The 24,557-nt window shown below is 42.1% G+C and overlaps 2 protein-coding genes and 1 non-coding gene across 3 annotated transcripts; 1 reads left to right on the plus strand and 2 right to left on the minus strand.

Annotated features, from left to right (window-relative positions):
* The first annotated feature begins 2,950 nt into the window (after positions 1-2,950).
* Positions 2,951-3,023, plus strand: TRNAQ-CUG. Its single transcript has one exon. It is a non-coding gene; the product is annotated as a tRNA-Gln (tRNA).
* A 4,718-nt stretch (positions 3,024-7,741) lies between these two features.
* LOC122495249 (zinc finger protein 677-like) lies at positions 7,742-8,318 on the minus strand (the record flags this gene model as incomplete). The annotated part of the gene is made up of 1 exon (XM_043600995.1): positions 7,742-8,318. A coding segment is annotated over one exon (237 nt), but the record flags the coding sequence as incomplete, so codon positions are not given.
* A 12,644-nt stretch (positions 8,319-20,962) lies between these two features.
* LOC122495250 (zinc finger protein 677-like) lies at positions 20,963-24,329 on the minus strand. Its single transcript, XM_043600996.1, is given in 4 exon segments — positions 20,963-21,280; positions 21,368-21,533; positions 21,536-21,811; positions 24,276-24,329. Coding segments are annotated over 4 exon segments (792 nt in total). The 3' UTR covers positions 20,963-20,984.
* Positions 24,330-24,557: the final 228 nt, after the last annotated feature.

Raw genomic sequence — 24,557 nt, forward strand, 5'->3', positions numbered from 1 at the left:
GGGAGACACAGTATCTGAAACAGGCTCCAGGCTCCGAGCTGTCAGCACAGAGCCCGACATGGGGCTTGAACTCACGAGCTACGAGATCATGACCTGAGCCGAAGTCGGACACTCAACCAACTGAGCCACCCAGGCGCCCCGTGGTGAGATATTTATAATGGGATGTGGTTATTCCTTCATAATTTGTTTTCTTCATATACCCACTGAGTGGCAAATTTGTTCACATCTTGCTGGATTCCTCTTAAAGTCATCAAAGTCATGACTTATGCATCTTTCCAAAATCAACGTTTAGAATAACTCTCCATTATTAAGGCCATCTTTTAATGGTAATTCTTTGCTCACACATCTAGTAATGATATCTGTAAGATATAAATAATCATAGCCTTCCTATTAATCAGGGTGGGAAGATGGATATTTTATACTGAAAAGTATTACACCAAAAGTAAAACTTATAACTGACAGAGTTATCAACTTTCTCCAACTATGGTTTGGAAACACAAAGGACCTAAGATTCCTCAGTGTAAAGACAGTGTCATTACATATAATCCAAATTGTTTTCAGGGAAGCCTATTTCCAAATAATCTGTGACCAAGAGTTACAAGAGCCCTGAGAAAACAGAAATTTGCCACAGGCATCCCAAAGCACACAGAACCTCACAAGAAGCATAAAGGTGTCTCACATATGAAAACAGATAGTAAAGCTGATTATCGAATGCTTATTATACACAACATTAAATCATGACTTAAAGAGAAACAAAATATTCTTCTGAATATGTGTTACAAAAATACATCCAGGTAGAACAGGCATACTGCAGTATTAATAATCCAGAATATACATTAAAAATTATCTGTTAGTCATAAAATATAATAAACATTTTGTTAACCCCCCCAAAAATCTAGCAATTAACAAGTATTTACAATTATAAGACATATATAGTCTGTGGAATTATAAGGAATTCACCCATAAGAACAAAGGAAAGGACCTGCATTTCAGAAAGAGCACACAATGTTGAGAACTGGAAAATATGCTGAACATCGCGGATTCTGGAATAAGAGATTCAGATAAATAGCTAATATTATAGAGATTAACAATGGGAAAATGGGACATCAAAATGATCAAGCTGGGAACTCCAAATGTAACTCCCTTTATAAAAGCAGGAAACAAGCTAGAAAAAAAAATGTCAGGATGAACTTAACTCTGGAAATTAGTCACAGGATTTCAGCAACCAGGCACACTTTTAATCAAGAAAAAGGTAGCTGTACCCCAGCTAAGAAGTAGCCTTGAAGATAGGAGCCTGCAGGGGGTACAAACTTCCTGAACTACAGGGGAACAGATGGGACCTTTAAGGAATTGTTGCTGTGTTTGTTTAATCTGAAGGACTGGCTCAAAGTGCTTGCTGTCTTTGGTCTACTTCAGATCTCTACTTAGGTGGAGGTGATAACCAGGGGTCATATGTCACAAACTTTTTTTTTTGTTTAAGTAATCTCTACACTCAACGTGGGACTTGAACTCATGACCCCAAGATCATGATCTGTATGCTCTATGGACTGAGCCAACCAGATGTCCCTAAATTTTTTTAAAAAACATTTATAGAGGGGCGCCTGGGTGGCGCAGTCGGTTAAGCGTCCGACTTCAGCCAGGTCACGATCTCACGGTCCGTGAGTTCGAGCCCCGCGTCAGGCTCTGGGCTGATGGCTCGGAGCCTGGAGCCTGTTTCCGATTCTGTGTCTCCCTCTCTCTCTGCCCCTCCCCCGTTCATGCTCTGTCTCTCTCTGTCCCAAAAATAAATTAAAAAAAAAAAAAAAAAAACGTTGAAAAAAAAAACATTTATTGACACATTTAAAAAAAACATTTAAAGGTAAATTAATGCCACCTAGGGCAAGGGATAACAATTGGAGCAAACAATGGGACAAACCTAAAACCCTGGTAAAAACATTGGGGAGTGAGGTGTACTGGGGAATAAGGCTTAGAAAATCCCCACATATTCCAGGGATTCTGGAAGGTTGTGAGCATGCCTGGGACTTGGTACTTAGGAAAAGACCTGAGAAATCCCCAAGCTTACCTCCTGTTGACCGCCCAATTCTGAGCAAGCAGAAATGAAGGGTAAGGCACTGGTGTAATCTTCTTCCTGAATACATAAGTCATTCCCTAAAACAATCTACCCCATACACAAACACACAGAGTTCGTCTACAGAGAACATAAGCAGGTCTTGTTTTGAATATGGATGCAAAAATACTCAACAAAATACTAGCCAACTAAATATACATAGCATATGAAGATTATACACCATTAAAATTGAGATTTACCCAAATGTCCATCAATGTATGAATAGATAAAGAAGATGTGATATGTGTATATATATACATATACATATAATGGAATACTAGTCGGCAATCAAAAAGAAGGAAATCTTGCCATTTGCAACTACGTGGATGGCAGTGGAGGGTATTATGCTAAGAGAAATTAGTCAGAGAAAGACAAATGTCATATGACTTCACTCACATGAGGACTTTAAGAGACAAAACAGATGAACATAAGGGAAGGGAAACAAAAATAATATAAAAACAGGGAGCGGGACAAAACAGAAGAGATTCATAAATATGGAGAACTGAGGGTTACGGGAGGGGTTGTGAGGGGGAGGGATGGGCTAAATGGGTAACGGACATTAAGGAATCTACTCCTGAAATCATTGTTGCCACTATATGCTAACTAATTTGGATGTAAATTTTAAAAAATGAAATTAAAACAAATAATAATAATTGAGATTTGTTCGAAGAATTCAAGGGTAAATGGTTCAACACGTGAAAATCTATCAATGTAATAAACCACATTCATGTAAGAAGGCAAGAAAAAACACAAACCTACATAATCACCTCATTGTATGCAAAATGTCTGAAAAAATCCAGAACTCTTTATTGATAAAAAAAAAAAATTCAGCATACTAGGGGCGCCTGGCTGGCTCAGTCAGTAGAGCATGTGATTCTGGATCTCAGGGTTGTGAGTTCAAGCCCCACGTTGGGTATAGAGATTACTTAACAAATCAAGGAAAATACTTTTAAAAATTCAGTATACTAAAAAGAAAAGTGAACTTCCTCAACCTCTTAATGATCATTTATGAAAAACCCACAGCTAATATCACAGTCAACGGTGAAAGAATAAAAGCTCTCCCCCCATAGGCAAAGAAAAAGACACAAATGCACACCTTTACCACTGCTATCAACGTGTTCTGGAAGTTTTACCCAAAGCCATTAAGCATGAAAAAGGAATAAGAAGCATACATATTGGAGAAGTAAAAGAAAAACTACCTCTGCATGTAGATGGCATAATCCTATATACAGAAAATTCCGTAAAATACCCCCCAACACACACACAACCTTCTAGTGTTACAAATGATGTCAGGAAACACAGCATCAATACATGAAAAATCAGCTGTGTTACTACTACACATTAAATGGACAATGTGAAAAAGAAATGTTAAAAATTATTCCCTGTATAACATAACATCCAAAGAATCAGATACTTAGGAACAAATTTAACCAAGGAGATGAAAGATCAACAGACTGAAAACTATAAAACGCTGCTGAGAGAAATTAAACACCTAAATAAATGGCGAAGATGTTCCATATTTATGGATGGAAATATTTCATAGTTTTGAAAATGGTAACATTCACCAAAGTGGTCTGGAGATTCTACAGACACACTATCAAAATTCCAAGACTTGTTGAGAAATAGAAAACATGATCCAATACATATGGAACCACAAAGGCCCCTAAAGAGTCCAGACAATTTTGAAAAAGAAGAAATCTACAGAACAGAAAAACAGAGACAGAATGCACACAGGCAGTTTCAGGGACTGGGGACAGAGGAAAGAAAATGTGGAGAAACTGATTAAGGGTAATGGACACTAATTTGGAGTGATGGGAATGTACAACCAGACAGAGATGGTGGTTGAACACCTGGTAAATGCACTAAATGCCACTGAATTATTCAGTTGAAAATGGTTAATTTTGTTACGTAAATTCCACTTTAATTAAAAGTTCATCTTTAGGGACGCTTGGGTGGCTCAGTTGGTTAAGTGTCCAACTCTTTATATCGGCTCAGGTCATGATCTCACGGTTCGTGAGATCAAGCCCCATGTTGGGCTCTGTGCTGACAATGTGGAATCTGCTTGGGATTCTCTCTCTCCCACTCTCTCCCTCTGCCCACCCCCCAGTATTTTTTAAAAAGTTAATTTTTAAATAACAATGTAAGTAATTTCACAACAGCTTTAAAAATATATTGGGGCGCCTGGGTGGCGCAGTCGGTTAAGCGTCCGACTTCAGCCAGGTCACGATCTCCCGGTCCGTGAGTTCGAGCCCCGCGTCGGGCTCTGGGCTAATGGCTCAGAGCCTGGAGCCTGTTTCCGATTCTGTGTCTCCCTCTCTCTCTGCCCCTCCCCCGTTCATGCTCTGTCTCTCTCTGTCCCAAAAATAAATAAAAAACGTTGAAAAAAAAAAATTTAAAAATATATATCTTCCAATTTTAATACCTTAAAATTTTGAAGCTAAGTCTGTTTATATTATATAAAAATAATAGTTTCTCTTAGGCTGGCTTCCTCTAATACCCTGAAATTCTCACTGGATCCCTCATCATAATTCCATGCATGAAACAGACATGAGGCGAGGGTAATACATTTTACTATGTATTAGTAAACATATATTTATCAAGAATAAATAAAAATTAATGTGCACTTGCCCACAATTAATAATCCTGACTTCATAAAGATTATTAGGGAACTATAGATAACCTTAAGGGTCATATGACCAAAAGAACAAGGAATAACTTTTTTTTTTTTAATTTCTTTTGAGAGAGAGAGAGAGACAGAGCGAGAGACAGAGGAAGGAAGGGGCAGAGAAAGAGAACCCCACGCAGGCTCTGCACCACAAGCATGGAGTCCGATGCAGGGCTCAAACCCACAAACTATGAGATAATAACCTGACCCAAAGTCAGATCTTAACCAACTGAGCCACCCGGGGGCCCCAGCAAGGAATAACTTCTAATGAAGGCAGTTTTATCAGTTAAAGGAAGAAACAGTATTTGCCAGTTCCAGAAGGTCCATGCAGGAGGTGGCTGTGCAGCGGTGACCAACAAATAAAAACCAATAACACCCTGAGAACAACAGAACACCAGGATATGGGTCAAGAAGGACAATGTGCACTTCAAACAGAGTTCAGGTTAATAGAATATGGGGAAGAAAACAGCCATCATGGGTTAATGAATAATAGGATTTCCAGAACCTTAGAAATTTTGTGGATACTGTCTCATGAATAACAGTGATGAAGAAGTACACGAAATGTAAGAAATTGGCTATGTTTCTATAAAATGAACTTAGATATTTAAGTACAAGTTCAATGTACCAAGAGTTACAGGGATATGATTAATTAAAATAAAGCACTTAAACCAAAATATAAAACATCTATAAAATTCATATAAAATTCAACAAGTCATATTTAGAAAATTTTAAATATACCATAGAAAAAACAAGGTATTTTATATAAAAAATTATGAATAAATTACTTTGTTTTTCTGGGATGAACAGAGTCACTTCATAACAAAAGCATATTCTCAAGATATCCAATATTCTTGATTTTAAAAATCCAAATTCAGGGCGCCTGGGTGGCTCAGTCAGTTAAGCAACCAACTTCAGCTCAGGTCATGAACTCATGAACTCATGAACTCATGGCTTGTGGGTTCGAGCCTCCCGTCATGCTCCATGCACAGCTTGGAGCCTGGAGCCTGCTTCATATTCTGTCTCCATTTCTCTCTCTCTGCCCTTCCCCTGCTTGTGCACTCTCTCTCTCAAATATAAAATAAACATTAAAAAAAAATTTTTTTTCTTCTAAATTCATTCAGATGGGCCAGGTATTTGTTAATGAGCAGGTATGAATTCAAGCAAAACATGTGCAGGAAGGATAAATATGATATATCTTCCCAAAATTCTAGACATTACATAGGTTTTAGAAAAACACTTGCTCCACCATAACCCTGAACACTCAGGAAGGAAATTTGTAATACCTGGAAATGTGCATCAAAGTACCAGCATCTTAAACAAAAGAAATGGAGTAGAGCTCAATAATGTAATAAGCATCATGAACTCATAAATTCTCTCAATACGATAATTTAAAATCTTATTTGCTGGGGAAGGAACAAGGACGTACACATGGAACGAACACTGTTGTGTGAATAATAGTTCAGTTAACAGCCTCATAGATGGGGTTATGAAGGCGGACAATGATCCCTCTAGAATAACTTCCTGTATTTCTTCAGCCAAATCAAGGGGGATGACCCTTAGTGTACTCAATCACCACTCCCACAGTGCCCTTGAGAGACACTTTTGTGACACTCCAAAAACCAGAAGTCCTGAAGCCCTAAGCCAGGCTCTCATGCTACACTAGATGCCAGCATCCTGGAACATGCTGACCACTCTACTCAGGTGCTTCGGGGGCACAACTCCACTTAGCAGAATGGTGCTTTGACATCTAAATATAAGTGTTCTGCATCTAGAATGTTCTTTTTACCACTAAAACTTTGTATGGAAGAGTTCACCACACAAGTCGTCCAGTACATAATGGGTAGGTTATCACACCAGAAAATACGAGGATAAAAGTTCAGACACTAAGGAAGTGTATTTCACAACCCAGAAAGTTTCAGAGGCAAAACCACACAAACTTAGGAGACTATGAAATCAGGGAGAGCCAAGGTTTTCCCACACTCCCAGACTAAGGAAGACCTGCAAGACAGAGACAAAGAAGATAAGAGACTAAGGAAAGGGGTTATACTTTGTGGGATGTTGAAACAGGACCTGGGATCTACCTACAGACTCCTGGCTGATGGCCCAAAGCCCGAGATATGGTCCCCATGAAGGACTGGGGATCAAACAAAGGGCCCCCCACCCGACCGCCCCCCGCCACACACTCTCCTTACAGCATTGCTGAGTAACAATCTCGAAACAATCACTCCATTCCCAGTACACATGCCCCTACAGCGTGAAAGTGGAAATGAAGAAATGGCAGAGGCATGGAGCAGGCAGAGGGCTTGGGACAGCCCATGCACCTGCCTCTGGCCCAAGATGCAAAGAATGTTCCCATCATGACAGGTCACTCAAGCACATGAAACAGGATACAAGCTGGAGAAGGCCCGCAGTCAGGACGAAGGGGGCCTCACCTAAGATCTGTGTGACTGACTAGAGAAGGAGATGCAACGAAGGAAGACGCCCCTTACAAACAGCCCTCCATGTGCTCCCCAAGGTCGAACCAGTAAGGACTCCTGGGGGCAGACAAGGGCATGCCTGGGTCGTGACAAAGACTTTGCCCTTGTGGCCGCCAGGAGCTGCACTACCACTGAGGAGGGCAGGAGACATGCACACACCAAGAAGAGGGTGAAGGAGGAGAATAACACCCTCCTTTGAGACCCCACAAGAGATCAACTCTTCTTTTCCAAACACCTCTCCCACCCGGGGAGAATGTCCCAAACAACATTTCAGGGAGTCAATTCCTCTCTGCCATCTGACCCTCACTTGCCTTCACATCTTTGATACCTTCCCACCCACCTGGGTTTTGCCGCTAGTTTCACCCCACTCCTGGCCGTGCAAGGCTCTTCCTTCCTCCACAGTGGAGATGATATTCAGCTCAGAAAGAGGGTCTTGCTGACATGGAAACCGGTAGATGATGTCCTGCAGCTTTTCCATAAACTAATCCCAGTCCCTGGACAGCTGAGACCAAGGACATTCAACACAGGCGGGTTGTGAATAGCATTTCACAGACTTGTTCAGTGACCGACCTACATCTTCCAAATGCTTGAATGTTTGACAAATACACATAACCAGCTCTCTTCCCAGAACTACTGAATCAAGAGTACAGTAATAAAACCAGGCAATCCGATGTTTTAAAGTTTTGACATAAAGTCTTGTGTCTCCTCAACTTCTAGCGCCACCACTAACCTGCATGTAGTGAGCACATCATCGGAAGAAAGGGGGCACTTCAAATCCAGACACCTCATTGTGAAGCTTTTCATTTCTGGATCAACAGGGCTTCACTCTCAGTCAAACAGGGCAGGGACTCTCAAGCGCCTCCCAAAAGAAACACAAAGATAGCCTAGAACATTTCCCAACCTCTGCAGGGAAGTTATCTTCACCCAGGGAGACCAGGGTCCTGTAGTTCTCCAACATCACGTCCCTGTACAAGGCCCTCTGAGCGGGGTCCAGGCACTCCCACTCCTCCTGAGAGAACTCTATGGCCACATCCCTGAATGTCAACAGTTCCTGAAATGAAAGCACATTTCACCAAGAGGCCATCAGGAGAGTACTTCTTTCAGAAAAATGAGAGGAGCAGAGAGGTATAAGAGTTAATTATAAATGAGTAATTGGATAAGACACATCATCTTGAGCAAGTCATAAATCCCTGATTTTGCTTTGTTACACTTTCCATCAGAGAATTTCCATCAGCTAAACTACGAAGAATTTTACAATATTGTGCCAGATAAAATTCAAAAATGAAAAACGTCAACAAATGGTAGACTATATGCAAGTTCTAGACAGTATGTTGTATACACCATATAACACTTAATTTCTCCACGACTTAGAGCACGAGTAGTGTCTTTAGGGATGACCAAGTCCAAAGTAGCATCAATGAAAAGTGAAACTGGAAAAAATGAGAAGCTGATGACAACAGAATCTATTCAAAGTTTCAAACACTTCTCATATGGTACATATCACCCTACTTGTAGAAGAACATAGCATCCAATTAAATTAGTAGTGGTTCCCATCTTACACAGGACCCAACTCACACACACACGCTAAGGAACATGCATCAATCAGGTAATAAGTGGCAGAGCCTGTCCCTAAACAAGTGGTCAGGCTTTAGCATGGAACCCACAGGGCCTCACAGGAATGTAATGGACACACGGTAAAAGTCTGTTGACACAGAGCTTCCTAATGGAGAAAATATGAAACAAGTTAATGGCTGAAACTTAAACGTGGATAAAGATAAATATATTTGTCTGCAACAGGCGCATGTGCACACACAGTATTCATACTGCTGTTACCTCATTTAGGTGATGGTGTAGAAAAAAATTTAAGGCCATGGAAAACATGTCAGACATACCTTCAAAGTTAAAATAAATATGAAACTTATTTCTGAAATGACACGGTGTTTTATACACACCACAGGCTCCTGCTCACACACGTGTGCACCTACAACACACACACTGAAAAAAAACGAAGTCGAATTAACGGTCTTTAAGTAACATCTTTTTATAGGTAAACCTTCATTCTCTATATCATTTTTACTCATGTGCATTTCAGCATTTCTGGTACAATAAACATGTATGAATTGCATTACAGGTAAATAAAATTGTAATGTTAAGCCTGCTTACAAAAACAACACTATGAAGAAAAAAAAAAAATCTAAGTAATCACACTCCCAAAGTCTGGCTCGAACCTCCAGATCGAGAGTCACTTGATCTACATACTGAGTCAATCAGGCAGCCTCTTGCAAAAAAATATTCAAAAATAGTAACAAGCGACTCAATCTCCATTAAATACACATACAGTTGAAGTATGAGCTGGAATCTGCGTGGAGATAGAGGGGCTCAGATAAGGTCCTGGGGTGAACGTGAGCAAGCATGTCAGGAAGGACGCTTCAGAGTGAGATGAGCATGGCCCAGTGGTAGTGCAGGACACAGAGGACAGAACAAGGAACCCAGATACAACTTTACCTGAGAAAGAGTCATTCTTGACTCCTGGACTTGCCTCCTCTGCGCTTCTGTCCCAGGCAAGATGGGTCTCGAGACGTCAAACCTGAGTGTCAAATATATGCTGTTTAATGCTTAGAGTCAACTTACCCCTTTCTGTGCCACAACCACAGACAGGTAGACCTCCCCATGTGGGAGACGGCCCTCTGCTGCCCACTGCCAAAGAGGGGTTCAGAACAGTAAACTGCTACACAGAGACCTCTTCCTGCAGAACGCACTCCCCTCCTGGTGAGGCACACACACAAGCTGCAGCAGAGGGGATCTGGGCTGCACTAACCTCCCCTTGGAGTCACAGGCTCCCCCAATAACACCCCATGTCAAGGACAGCCCGCCTCACCTCTCTCCCTGTCTCTAGATCTGGGGCTGGTTCATTCCTCATTAACGGATGAGCTAAGACCCTGGGGCCCAATGCTGGATACAAATTAGAATCACCTGGGGCATTTTCAACATCACTGAGTCTGTTCCCCATCATCCCAAACACAAGAAGGGGAATTCCTGGTGACTAGGCATAAGAGGTAACTACAAAATGCCTCAGCAATCCAATGCAAAGTCAGGGTCGAGCACCACGCAGAGGGCACCAGCCCAACACACCTCCCACCTGAGGCTCTGCTCTCTCCTGGGCCCCTGTCCCCTGTATCCAGACAGTGGAAGAGGAAGGAGCAGAGAGACCCATGCGGAGTAGGCATTACAGGCCAGAGCTGGGGTAGGGACGAGGCTAGGATGTGACAGGGCAGTGTCAGAGATGGCCCCACAAGAAAGTAATATCAAGACAAAGACCTGGGGAAGGAGGATCACCATGTGCATTTGAGGAGTCACAGAATTCTAGGCAGAGGGACCACCCTTGGGAAAGCCCTGAGGCAGTGCTGACCCTGGCCCCGGGAAGAGCAGACCTTTGAGTGCCTCTATCCCAGCGAGGGAGGAAGAGGGAGGAAGAGACAAGCCGGGTATTAGGTCACAGAAGTAGATCAGGAATAGCCAGCCGGCCATTGTCTTCAGACACTGTTCTCCCCCATCCCAACTGAATTTTGGAAACCATGTAGTGTTTTACCCATATTAATGTATTTTCTTTTAATCTATTTCTTTTTTTTAACGTTTATTTTTAGGGAGAAAGCGTGCATGCACACATGCGGAAGTGGGGGGGGGGAGGGAGAGAAAGAGAGAGAAAGAGAAAAAATCCCAAGTAGGCTCTGCACTGGCATTGCACGAACCGTGAGATCATGACCTGAGCCAAAACTGAGTTAACCAACTGAGCTACCCAGGTGTCCGCCCCACCCCTTTTTTTTATTCTGTCTTAAGTAAAAACACACACAATTAATGTAATATGCTCTGGAATTTGAAAACATGCCAAGATGGTCACCTAAGCCCCAGGAAGGATGGCACTACTCTTAACTGAGAAGTGGAGGACTGCAGGGAACATAATTGGGGGAGTTCAGGAGCTCATGTTTGGACATCATAAGGTGGAGATGCCTGTTAGACGTCCCAGCAGACATGTCAAGGAGACAGCTGGACAACACAATCTGGAGTTCAGGGAGGAGGTCTGAGATAAGACTGTGAAATTGGGACCCCGCGAGGTATTTAGAGCCATGAGATATAGTGACACAGAAAGTGACTTGGTGCAGGCTGAGAAGGAAAATGTCCAAGACTATGTTATGGGGCCCCCTTTCAATTAGAGAGCAGGGAGTAGAGGAAAAATGGGCAGAAGAAATGGGGAAGTGAACAGCAAGAAGAAAACTGAAACAGACACACAGATGACAGGTAAGATTTGTCAACAGAGGGATGTCCTGAAAGCCATTAAAAAAAAGTCTGTAAAGGAGTCACCACTGTTCAACATGTTGCTGATCAGACAGATGAAGACAATGAATTAACCAGTAGATTTAGAAAATTGGAGGGCATTACTGCCTCTGACAAGGAGAAAGAAATGGTAGATGGGAAAGCTGGGTTGGATGAGGACTGAGACAGAATATACACAAGCGTTCTGTGTTTTGCATAGAAGGGCTCTTTGGGTCTTTTGACTACTGTGAATAACGCAGCTATGAATACAGATGTACAAAATACCTGTTTGGGTCCCTGCTTTCAATTTCTTTGGCGGATTATATGGTAATACTATGTTTAATTTTCTTTTCTTTTTTTTCTTTCTTTCTTTTCTTTTTTTTTTTTTTTTAGCGTTTATTTATTTTTGAGACAGAGACAAAGCATGAATGGGGGAGGGTCAGAGAGAGGGAGACACAGAATCCGAAACAGGCTCCAGGCTCTGAGCTGTTAGCACAGAGCCCGACGCGGGGCACGAACTCACGGACCTCGAGATCACGACCTGGGCCAAAGTCGGCCGCTTAACCGACTGAGCCACCCAGGCGCCCCACTATGTTTAATTTTCTAAATTTATAATGAAAATAATTATAAAATTATTTTATACAGGAGCTGTATAAACAGGAGTTCTGTAATTCTCTTTCCCATCGGTTCAATTCAAACAGGCAAATTTCAAGTTAAAAACCTTATGAAGACACAGGTCACTGGATCACAACTTAATCACCCATATCCCATCAACCACCACTCATCCAGACCTGGGTTCCCCCTTTTTTCTCCCTCCGAAGCACTGTATTTCTATCAATCTGTTCATGTCTCCCTCTTTCCTGATTCTCTCCGCTGTTTTTCCTGTGTTTCCCCATCTCCTCCCTTGCTTTCTCCCCTTTCCTCTCTTCCTTTCCCTACACCTACACTTTCCGGGAAACTCTTCACACCCATTTCACCTTGTCCTACTCTTTCTCCCCAGTCTTTCTGACTGCTCCACTCGCCATACGTTTCTGCCTCTCTCTGCCCCCACGCACGGGTGTCCCCTCTGCTCTCCCTGTTCCAAACCCGCTTTCCGGTTACACCCCCTCCGCCCGGCTCACTGGCACCCCCATCGGATCTCGCACCGCTGTTTCCCTCCCCGCTGTCATCCCACCCTCTCCTGCTGTCTCTGCCTCGCCCGCCCGCAACCTTTTGCTCCTTCCCGCTCTGCGTTTGAAGCGCCTCGCTCTTGTGGCCCCACTTCTGCTTGTGCTTCTGCTATTTTGCCCCCCTTGTCCTGGGGCGCCTCCCTTGTCTCCACATTTCGCTCTTTTCTCCCGAGTTACTGTCGCCCGCTCCCACGGTCCCTCTGGGTCGACCCTCTCACTGGTCTTCCCTCCCTCATTCTCCGTCTCTCTCTCCTCATCCCTGGCCTCCCTGCCGCAGTCACGGCTTCCACAAGGCCCCTCAGCCTCGCGTGCGGGACGTGACCCGCGCTCTGACACCGCGCGCTCTCCCGTCCTCGGTCCCGCTCCTGAAAGCCCCCGCTCAACAGCGTGCTCTTCCCGGACATCGGTCCTCCCACCACATGCGGGGCTGCACGGGGGATTCTCAGGAGGCGGCGGGGTCTGCGCCACCCCAGGGCCAGACTCCGAGCCGCGATGGGCCCAGACCCGCCAGGCTGCGGGCACAGGCGCCGAGGGCTCCCATCCACCCCGCACGCCCATCTCCCGAGACTCACGCGGCGCGGGGGACACGGGTGCCCAGGGGCACAAGGCGGCAGGCGGCGTCTGAAGGCCCGAGGGCCCCGAACACCACAGGCGGGGACCGACTCCGAAAGATAGATCCGAACCGAAACCAACTGGGACCCTCGAGCCGGCAGCAGGGTTCGGTGTGTCCGCGACGCCACTCACCGCGGTGGGAGGCGCGGGGGAGGCGACGCTAACGTGCGTTGAGACCCCCAGGCGCTGGGCGTGTGCGACTGTGGACTGGAGACGCTCACGTACAAAACGGAAAGCTCAAAACGCAGAGACGGATTTGACGTCCGCTCCCGCAGCCGCTTCCGGCCGGTGAAACGCAGCGCGTGCGCACAGGAGGAACGCGGGTGGAAGACTGGACCTAGAGAGACGGCTTCCGGTACTGTTCGAGGAGAGAGCGAGGCCGTCCCGGATGCGCACTGCTTGGGCGGGGCTTGGGTGGAGCGCTTCTGGCTCGGGTCGGTTCGCGCTCTCAGGTCCGGCCTGGCCGCGGTCCATGGGACGGGATGGGGCGCTTTGCGGGAGCGCTTTCGGTAATAGGAAGAAGTGGATACGTCCGTAGACGCCACGTTGTCGGGAGAGCGGGCCCGGGCGGAACGTCGGCCAAGAGCTTACGGAACTTGGCGAGCCCAAGGCCGCCCGGACTGGGGCCAGAGGACGAGGCCACGACCGCCGGGCTGGGTCTGGGTTGAACGTGGAGGTACAGATCTGACTTCAGCCAGCCCGTACAGCTGTGAGCTGGACCCTGGGGACGAGGCCAGGACTCAAGGACCTGCCCGAGTGTGGCCCGAACACCTCTGGGCCCCAGGGCCGGGACGTGTCTTTGTTTGGAATTTCCAACCCTGTCCATTTCTGGCCCGTCCTGTGGTACAGGATGGCGTCTTGCCTATTTACGTTGGTGTTTTCAATAGTTTGAGGTAGAGCTTCGAGTTAGCATTCGGCTCTCAATGCTAATACGGTTACGTTTAATCTAGGTGAAAATGGCTTTCCTCAAAAAGTGTTTTGACAAGAAACAAGTTTTGGCAAGGATGTGGAGAGAAAGGAACCCTCCTGCACTGTTGGCAGGAATGCAACCTGGTGTAGGCACTGTGGAAGACCCTAGTATGGAGGTTCCTCAAAAAGTTAAGTAGAACTACCTTCCTACCAGAAATGGAACTACTTGGTAAATATGAAAGAATACAAAAACACTTATTTGAAAGGACACACGCACCCCTATGTATATTGCAGTGTTATTTACAGTAGCCAAATTATGGAAGCAGAGAAGTTTCCATGATAAATGAATGGATAAAGATGTGGTACGTATACAAGGGACTATTACTCAGCCATAAAATAGTGAAATCTTGGCATGTGCAACATTGGATGGACCTAGAGAGTATAATGCTGAGTGAAAAGTCAGAGAATGACAAATACCATATGATTTCACTCATATGTGGAACTTAAGAAACGAAATAGATGAATAAAGGAGGAAAAGAGAGGTAACCCCAAAAATGGACTTTATAGGAAACAAACTGAAACTTACCAGAGGGGAGGTGGGATGGGGGATGGGATAAATAAAGGATAGGAATTAAGAGCACATTTATCATGATGAGCACTAAGTTTTATAATTGTTGAATCACTATATTGTATACCTGCAACTAGTTTAACACGGAATGTTTACTACTTTGAAATTAAGAACCTAATTGAAGAAAACCTCTTTTCCCGAAGAGGTAGAGATGCAAATCCTGGGAGAGGTGAGTACTGCCCGGGCTGGGACCAGGTTCTACCTGGGGAGTGATGTGGGGCCATGGCTGGATCCAGAAATGTCTCCTGCATTAGACTTAAGCAGTTTAACTAAGCAAGGAGTGCCCGTGTATGCAGGGAATGCATACTGAAATGTGAAATACAGTACTCTGCTTATGTGAAATGTGCTTTTACCAGTATTTTTCAGAACGTCACTTCCATCTCTATCTACATTCACTACGTGCTCAATCCCTCAATCCTGTGCTCATTTCCAGAGATGTTCATAGGCCCAAGACCTGGGATGTAGGAGATGGGGGCTAAGACTATTGCTAAATAAATAAATAAATAAATAAATAAATAAATAAATAAATAAATAAAATGAAGATCTGAGTTGTACTTTATATTTGTCACCGTGTTCCACACTAAAGGTGACTAATAAGCCCAAGTAACTTGAGGTAAATCTTTGTGACATAATTCACTTCTCAGTAATTTCTTTTAACTTTATTTATTTTGAGAGAGGGAGAGTACACATGTGCACACAAGTGGGGAGGGGCAGAGAGAGGGGAAGAGAGAGAATCCCAATCAGGCTCCTTGCTCGATCTCCCAACCATGACATCATGACCTGAGCTGAAATCAAGAGTAGGGTGCTTAATTTCTAAATATAACTTCAAATTCACTTTACATTTTTTAAAGGCGATTTTTTTTTTTGAGAAACTTAAGACTTGAGTACATCAAATTTCTGGGGGGAAAAAATCAAAATCCACAATAGAAAAAGTTAATACTGTCTGGACCATAGCAGAACCCAATGCATATATTAATTGAAAATTTCTGGGGCGCCTGGGTGGCGCAGTCGGTTAAGCGTCTGACTTCAGCCAGGTCACGATCTCGTGGTCCGTGAGTTCGAGCCCCGCGTCAGGCTCTGGGCTGATGGCTCAGAGCCTGGAGCCTGTTTCCGATTCTGTGTCTCCCTCTCTCTCTGCCCCTCCCCCGTTCATGCTCTGTCTCTCTCTGTCCCAAAAATAAATAAACGTTGAAAAAAAAAAAAAGAAAAAGAAAATTTCTAAGCATTTCATAATTGACTTTTTGATACAAAATGACCTATTAAATTTACTCTTATCCAAAGTAACTAATCATGAAAAATTGTTTCTTTTCTATTTCTAAATGTTCTGTAAGGTGTATATTACAATCCTGCTCAAGTACATATTCCTTTTTTTTTCAGTATATGAAATTTATTGTCAAATTGGTTTTCGTACAACACCCAGTGCTCATCCCAAAAGGTGCCCTCCTCAATACCCATCACCCACCCTCCCCTCCCTCCCACCCCCCATCAACCCTCAGTTCTCAGTTTTTAAGAGCCTCTTATGCTTTGGCTCTCTCCCACTCTAACCTTTTTTTTTCCCTCCCCCTCCCCCATGGATTTCTGTTAAATTTCTCAGGATCCACATAAGAGTGAAAACATATGGTATCTGTCTTTCTCTGTATAGCTTATTTCACTTAGCATAACACTCTCCACTTCCATCCATGTTGCTACAAAGGGCCATATTTCATTCTTTCTCATTGCCACATAGTACTCCATTGTGTATATAAACCACAAATTGTTTATCCATTCATCAGTTGATGGACATTTAGGCTCTTTCCATAATTTGGCTATTGTTGAGAGTACTGCTGTAAACATTGGGGTACAAGTGCCCCTATGCATCAGTACTCCTGTATCCCTTGGGTAAATTCCTAGCAGTGCTATTGCTGGGTCATAGGGTAGGTCTATTTTTAATTTTCTGAGGAACCTCCACACTGTTTTCCAGAGTGGCTGCACCAATTTGCATTCCCACCAACAGTGCAAGAGGGTTCCCGTTTCTCCACATCCTCGCCAGCATCTATAGTCTCCTGATTTGTTCATTTTGGCCACTCTGACTGGCGTGAGGTGATATCTGAGTGTGGTTTTGATTTGTATTTCCCTGATGAGGAGCGACGCTGAGCACCTTTTCATGTGCCTGTTGGCCATCCGGATGTCTTCTTTAGAGAAGTGTCTATTCATGTTTTCTGCCCATTTCTTCACTGGGTTATTTGTTTTTCGGGTGTGGAGTTTGGTGAACTCTTTATAGATTTTGGATACTAGCCCTTTGTCCGATATGCCATTTGCAAATATCTTTTCCCATTCCGTTGGTTGCCTTTTAGTTTTGTTGGTTGTTTCCTTTGCTGTGCAGAAGTTTTTTATCTTCATAAGGTCCCAGTAGTTCATTTTTGCTTTTAATTCCCTTGCCTTTGGGGATGTGTCAAGTAAGACATTGCTATGGCTGAGGTCAGAGAGGTCTTTTCCTTCTTTCTCCTCTAGGGTTTTGATGGTTTCCTGTCTCACATTCAGGTCCTTTATCCATTTTGAGTTTATTTTTGTGAATGGTGTGAGCAAGTGGTCTAGTTTCAACCTTGTGCATGTTGCTGTCCAGTTCTCCCAGCACCATTTGTTAAAGAGACTGTCTTTTTTCCATTGGATGTTCTTTCCTGCTTTGTCAAAGATGAGTTGGCCATACGTTTGTGGGTCTAGTTCTGGGGTTTCTATTCTATTCCATTGGCCTATGTGTCTGTTTTTGTGCCAAGGTACATATTCTTTAGAAAACTGGATTTATTGTCATTTAACGAATACCTTTGCAATATTTCCAGGGCCATTTAATAGGCATGTGAATTCTCATCATATGAACTCTATGGAAAGTGAAGCTAAATTATCAACTTTCCAAAAGTCTCATTTATACCTTCAGTAATCTTTAATACAATATCCATGAGTTAAAATCCACCATGAAATATGTTTATCTAAAATCTATACATGTTAAAGATGAATTCTCCACTAAGAATATTTGAAGACATAAAGGCATTTTGGATACAAAACTTTTTATATTAAGTTTGTAAGGTTTCATTACCATATACATTATGTGGCATTTTATAAGCTTTAAGCATTGCTTATAGCCTTGTGATGTTCATTATATTTGAATTACTTTTACTAAGGTTTGAGTATCATTACTGGTAAAATTTTCAAGTTTTTATTTAAATTTTTTTTTTCTCAACGTTTTTATTTATTTTGGGGACAGAGAGAGACAGAGCATGAACGGGGGAGGGGCAGAGAGAGAGGGAGACACAGAATCGGAAACAGGCTCCAGGCTCTGAGCCATCAGCCCAGAGCCTGACGCGGGGCTCGAACTCACGGACCACGAGATCGTGACCTGGCTGAAGTCAGACGCTTAACTGACTGCGCCACCCAGGCACCCCTCAAGTTTTTATTTAAAAGTAATGTGATCATCCCACTAGGATTGAGTGCTGGATGAAAACATTGCCATGTCTGTTACATTTTAAGATTTCTCTGAGGTATTTATTTACTGATGTTTAGTAATGTTTGATTGTTGGTTAAATACAGTGGCCTACGAGTATAGTTTTAAGATCTCCCCAGTATGAATTTCTAATTAGTGAAGATTGGTCCTGTCTAAAGACTTTCCAAGTTCATTACACTTGTAGTTTCTTTGTAATATGTATAACTGTGATATTTTGTTATCAACAAAGAAAGGATCAAAACTTTCCTACATTGATGCCAGTGTTGGTTTTGACACTGGGAAGAATTCTTTCAAGATTGTGACACCCAGAAACCATTTTCATAGATTTTTTTACTTGACTGCATTTACATTGTGCATCCTGTTTTAAATGTCTGCAAATATCCTACATGTAACCGAAAGAGAATTGAATCCTGTTATCAAATCATTCCATGCATTTAATTCATGCACATTAAAACAAACAAAAAAAAAGCAGTGCTGGACATCAATTTGGGGATATTCAGAAGGTAGATTCTGTAGATTATGCTGTATTATGTAATACTGCCTACCAGCCATGTTGGCATGAAAGAGGTTTCACAGCATGGACCCCCGTGTTCACAAACAAGTGACTTGTGGAACTTTCATTGAACTCTCAACAGTTGGGAAGAAGGCAATTATACATGAAAGTCATGGATCCATTTTGTTTATGGAGAATTTCACTGCTTGCAAAATTCATCTTATGCTGCATCATAAAGCGTTCCTTCATGTCATGTGAGAATCTCACATGAGAATCTCACATGACAACCCCAGATTGTACTGCGGTCCTGGGACTGCATCAGCCATGTAAGAAAAATGGATACAGGAAAAATTCATCAGATTTAAGAAATAGATACCATGTTACCTTTTTTTTCCCCCTCCCCCTCAGGCAAACCCTCCAGGTAAGGACAACAGCACACCTATAATGTAAAATTCTATGCTATAAGGGCAGTTAATGTCTTTATTCCTCACAAATCTAGGGTGGGACCTACTACTCTTTCCATTCTAAAGATGATTCAGAGTCATAGTATTGAGTGATTTCAGTACCTTCACATCCTGTTTAGCAGCAGGCTGCAGACTTAAACCTACTGGGGGTGGTAAAAAAAAAAAAAATCGCATCATGTAATCAACATGATACACAGAAAAAGATGGTTGGTGATGTTTTTCCAATAATCTAGATATACATTTAGGTGTTTTCATAACCAAGTTATGGTATTTATGGTATAAATATGGTATTTATACTTGTGGCTGTGACCAGTTTCTATTTATGTGTAGAGATTTATTTTTCTAAGTCAATATCAGTTATGTGTAAAGTTTCTGAGATCTTAGTATAACTCCAGATACTGTGATTTTAACATAGTACAACAGGACCTGCCCATGACCAAGTTGTACTTAATGACTGCAAGATTCACTCGATATTAGTATGATGAGAGAGTCCTTTCTTTACATGCCAGGAACAAAACAATGGCATCTGTCACCACAGTAGTCAACTATTTCATATTATGCCCCGAAGTATGGGAGATAAAACACTAGTATGCAATTATAGCAAGGCGACAGGATACAAAGCTAATGTACCAAAGTTAACTGCCTTCCTAGATGCCAGAAATGAATCAAGTGAATTAAAAATTAAAAACAAAAAAACACTTATATTAGGACCAAAACAAAAGGTTCTATCACAGACAGTGACATAGCAACCCATGAAAGGTCCGTGATGAAGACCATCACTACCAGATTTTCTTTTTTCTTTTTTTTTTTTTAATTTTTTTTTCAACGTTTATTTATTTTTGGGACAGAGAGAGACAGAGCATGAACGGGGGAGGGGCAGAGAGAGAGGGAGACACAGAATCGGAAACAGGCTCCAGGCTCTGAGCCATCAGCCCAGAGCCTGACGCAGGGCTCGAACTCCCGGACCGTGAGATCGTGACCTGGCTGAAGTCGGACGCTTAACCGACTGCGCCACCCAGGCGCCCCCACTACCAGATTTTCAACTGCAGGTCCAAAGTCAGTAATAAAGTCTCCTCATCAAGAAATCTAAAAGACTGTATAAATTGAAGATAAGTGGGCAATTCCACAGATGTCCCTGTTCCTTTGACACCCATCATCTCATGAATTTTAAATCATTTTGAGTTTTAATTTTCCTGCAAAGTGTAATGTTTGATTTTATTAATCCCTGAGAACTAGACTTCGTTATCACCAGTAATAATTCTCTCATGCACAGTAGGCTGTGGAACCTGCTTAAGCAATTTACCACCTAATTATATTTGTAGGGTTTTCTCCAACATGAAATTTTTGGTGAATCCTGAGGCCAGGCCATGGCATGAAAGCCATGCTACATTCTTTGGTGAGGTTTCTTTCCAGTATAAATTCCCTTACAACTCCAAAGCTGAGAACATTCAATAGAAGCCTAGCCACGTGTTCTACATCTATATTTTCACTCTATGTATATTGTGGTGCCTATTCGGGCTTGAATAGTGCTTAAAGGATTTGCCACATTTATGAGATTTGGAAGAATCTCATGACTGCAGTAGAATTTGATTTCTCCATTATGAATTCTCTCCAATATGAATTCTCTCATGACCCCAAAGGTATTAATATTTAATAAAAGTTTTACCACGCACTTTACATTTGTATCTTCACTCTGTGTGTATTATGGTACTTACTGATGCTTGAGTAGTGCTTAAAGGCTTTGCCACATTCATGACATTTGTAGTGTTTCTTCCCAGTATGAATTCTTTGGTGAACCGAAAGGCTTGAATTCTGACTAAAGGCCTTGGCACATATGTTACATTTATAGGGTTTCTCTCCATCATGAACTTCCTTAAGTTGAGTAAGATTGAAGGCCATGCCACACTCATTACATTTGTAAGGCTTCTCTCCAGTATGAATTCTCTCATGAATCTGAAGGTATGACTGCCATAAAATCTTTACCATACTGATTACATTTATAAGTTGTTGTTTTTTTCCAGAATGGGTTTTCTTATGTTGAACAACATCTGAACCACTAGAAAAGGCTTTGTGACACTCCTTACATTTGTAAGCCTTCTCTCCAGTATGAATTTGCTCATGATCCCGAAGCTGTGAAGGTATCGTAAATTTCTTATCACATATATTACATCTAAATGGTTTCTCTCTAATATGAGTTCTTTTATGAATACAAAGGTATGAATGTGTGGCAAAATCCTTACCACATGCTTAAAGGCTTTGCCACATTCATTACATTTATAAGGCTTCTCTCCAGTATGAATTCGTTCATGACCCCAAAGGTGTGACTGTGTGGTAAAATCTTTACCACATACATAACACTTACATGGTTTCTCTCCAGTATGGATTCTCTGATGCCTCCTGAGGTTTGAGAACCTCTTAAAGGCTTTGCCACAATCATTTCGTTCACCAAGGTCATGCGGTTCACCAAGGTCTCTGCTCAGAATGAATTCTTTGATGATTAGCTAAAGGTCGAGCAATGGATAAAAGACTTCCCACACTCATTACATTTGTAAGGCTTTTCTCTATTGGTGTTTTCTCCTGTTGTGTCAGTAATGAAGGATGCATAAGAACCTTCCCATGTCTATTAACAATGTTGGTTTTGACACTAGAAAGAATCCTTTGAAGTTGTGAAACTGAGGACTTTTTGGTAGACTTCTCAATTTGATTACTTTCATAAATTTCCTCTTGGGTGTGAAATCTCTGTAGTTCAGCCAGATGTGAACGAAAGCTTAATACAAGCCTATTGTCCAAAGAGTTCCTGTTCTTGTTTCCTGAATAGCCTATCTCGTTTTTTAATTCCTTATTCGTCATATCATGTTTGTACTATTGAGATGTACTTCTTCCTTTAGAAACATTGTGCTTGATAAAAATATTTATCCAGAATTTACGATACTGTTGATCTCTACAGGTGAGATTTGTGTAATGGGTTGCAGTATCTCCATAATTTTTTTCTTCATATAGGCACTAAGTCTCAAATTTGTTCACATCTTGGACTTTCCTCAAATCAAAATCATCAAACTCATGACTTATGTGTCTTTCCAAAATTAATGTTTGGAATAATTCCCCATTATTAATGTCCTCTTTGGGTAGAAATCCTTTGCTCATACATCTAGTAGAGACATCTGTAAGGTATGAAGAATTATATGCTTCCTATTAACCAGAGTTCGAAGATGGATATTTTATAATGAAAAGTATTATACCAAAAATGAAACTCATAATTAACAGAGCTATTACCTTTCTCAACCATGGTATGCAGATGTTTAGAAATGCAAAGGGCATAAGACTCCTCAATAAAGAAAGGGTGATTACACTCAGTTCAAATTATTTTCAAGGAACTCTATTTACAAATACTCTGTGATCAAAAGTTATAACCCCTAAAAACTCAAATTCCACAGTCACCCCAAAGCTCACAGGAACCAACAGGAGGCATGAAGGTGGCTCATATTTAAAAGAAAAATAGAGGGACACCTGGGTGGCTCAGTTAAGTGTACACCTCTTGATTTCAGCTCGGTTCGGGATCTCATGGTTCATGGGATCAAGCCACATGTAGGCTCTGTGCCGACAGCACGGAGACTCCTTGAGATTCTCTCCCTCTCTGCCCCTCTCCTACTCACATGCACTCATGCACATTCTGTCTCTCAAAATAAATATTTTAAGCAATTAAAACTTTTCTTTAAAAGTATTTTTAAAAAAGAAAAATAGACATTAAACCTAATTATCAAATACATATTGTACATAACATTAAAACATTAAAACAAATTTAAGGGGCACCTGACTCTTGATCTCTGCTCAGGTCATGATCTCATGGTTCATGACATAGAGCCCTGCGTCAGACTCTGTGCTAACAGCATGGAACCTGTTTGGGATTCTCTCTCTCCCTCTGCCCCTTTCCTGCTCACACATGCTCTCTCTCCCAAAATAAGTAAACTTTTTTAAAAATCAAAGCTTTAAGAATAACAGTATATTCTTCTGTATACTCACTATAAAACTGCATCCATGCAGAATAGATACATTGCAATGTAATAATCAGTGTTCTGTGTTTATATTCCATAATATATGCTAAAAATTATCTATTAATCATGAAAAAACAAACATGTTTGTAACCCCAGACAAATCTAGCATTAATTAATATGTATGCTTATAAAAATATATAGAGACTTTAGATTTTTAAATAATTCACCCATAAGAAAAAAACAGGTTGTATTTCAGAAGCAGCACACAATATCATAAATGGAAAATATGTTGAAATCTCCCATTTGAAATAGAAGTTCTGATAAATATGTAATATTATAGAGACTAACAATGAGGAACTGTGACATCAAAATGGCAAAGAAAGGAACTCCATATGTACCTCCTTCTACAAAAGCAGGACATAAACTAGCAAAAACTGTCATAATGAACTTTATAAGACCTCTGGAAATTAATCACAGGATTCCAACAACCAGACACACTCTTTAGAAAATGGGAGCTGTTTTAACTTGTCCCAGCTCTCTGCCCTGCACCCCAATGAGGAAGTGACCTTGAAGATGGGAGCCTGCAAGGGTACAGACTTCCCAAACCATAGGAGACAGTCAGGACCTTTAAAGAATTGTGGCTAGTCATTTGTTTCATTAATCTGTTTGCTGGCTCCCTGAACTGGCATAAAGTGCTGGCCTTTCTTTGGCCTACCTCGGCTCTTTACCTAGGTGGAAGTGACAACCAAGGGCCATTTGTCACAAACATTTAAAGGTAAGTGTAGTAGCCACTGCCACCTAGGGCAAGGGTAACAGTTGGGGCAAACAGTGGGACAAACGAAAACTCTGAGAGAAAAACGGGGGAATAAGGCTTTGAAAATCCCTTACATATTCCAGGGACTCTAGAAGGTTATAGGCATGCCCAGAACCGGGCACATGAGAAAAGACATAGGAAGCCCCCCTAAACTTTTACCCTCCTGGTGACCATGAGATTCTGGGCAAGCAGAAGTGAAGGGTAAAGCACCATCGTAAACTTCTACCCTGTGTGTTTCATGCACTCTCCAGCACACACATACAGTGCATCTATAAAGTGTGGAAAGTTTGTTTGTATTTGGCTCCAGTGGTTTCAGGAAATCTGTTGAATCACTTAGTTAACTAAGAAGTGAATCAAAGTCTTCACCAGCCACACACACCAACAAAAATACACCACACAAAATTTGTTGAGAAGAGCAATACACAGCAATCATAAGAAACA

The sequence above is a fragment of the Prionailurus bengalensis genome, chromosome E2, assembly GCF_016509475.1.
Source record: "Prionailurus bengalensis isolate Pbe53 chromosome E2, Fcat_Pben_1.1_paternal_pri, whole genome shotgun sequence".
Classification (NCBI taxonomy): domain Eukaryota; kingdom Metazoa; phylum Chordata; class Mammalia; order Carnivora; family Felidae; genus Prionailurus; species Prionailurus bengalensis.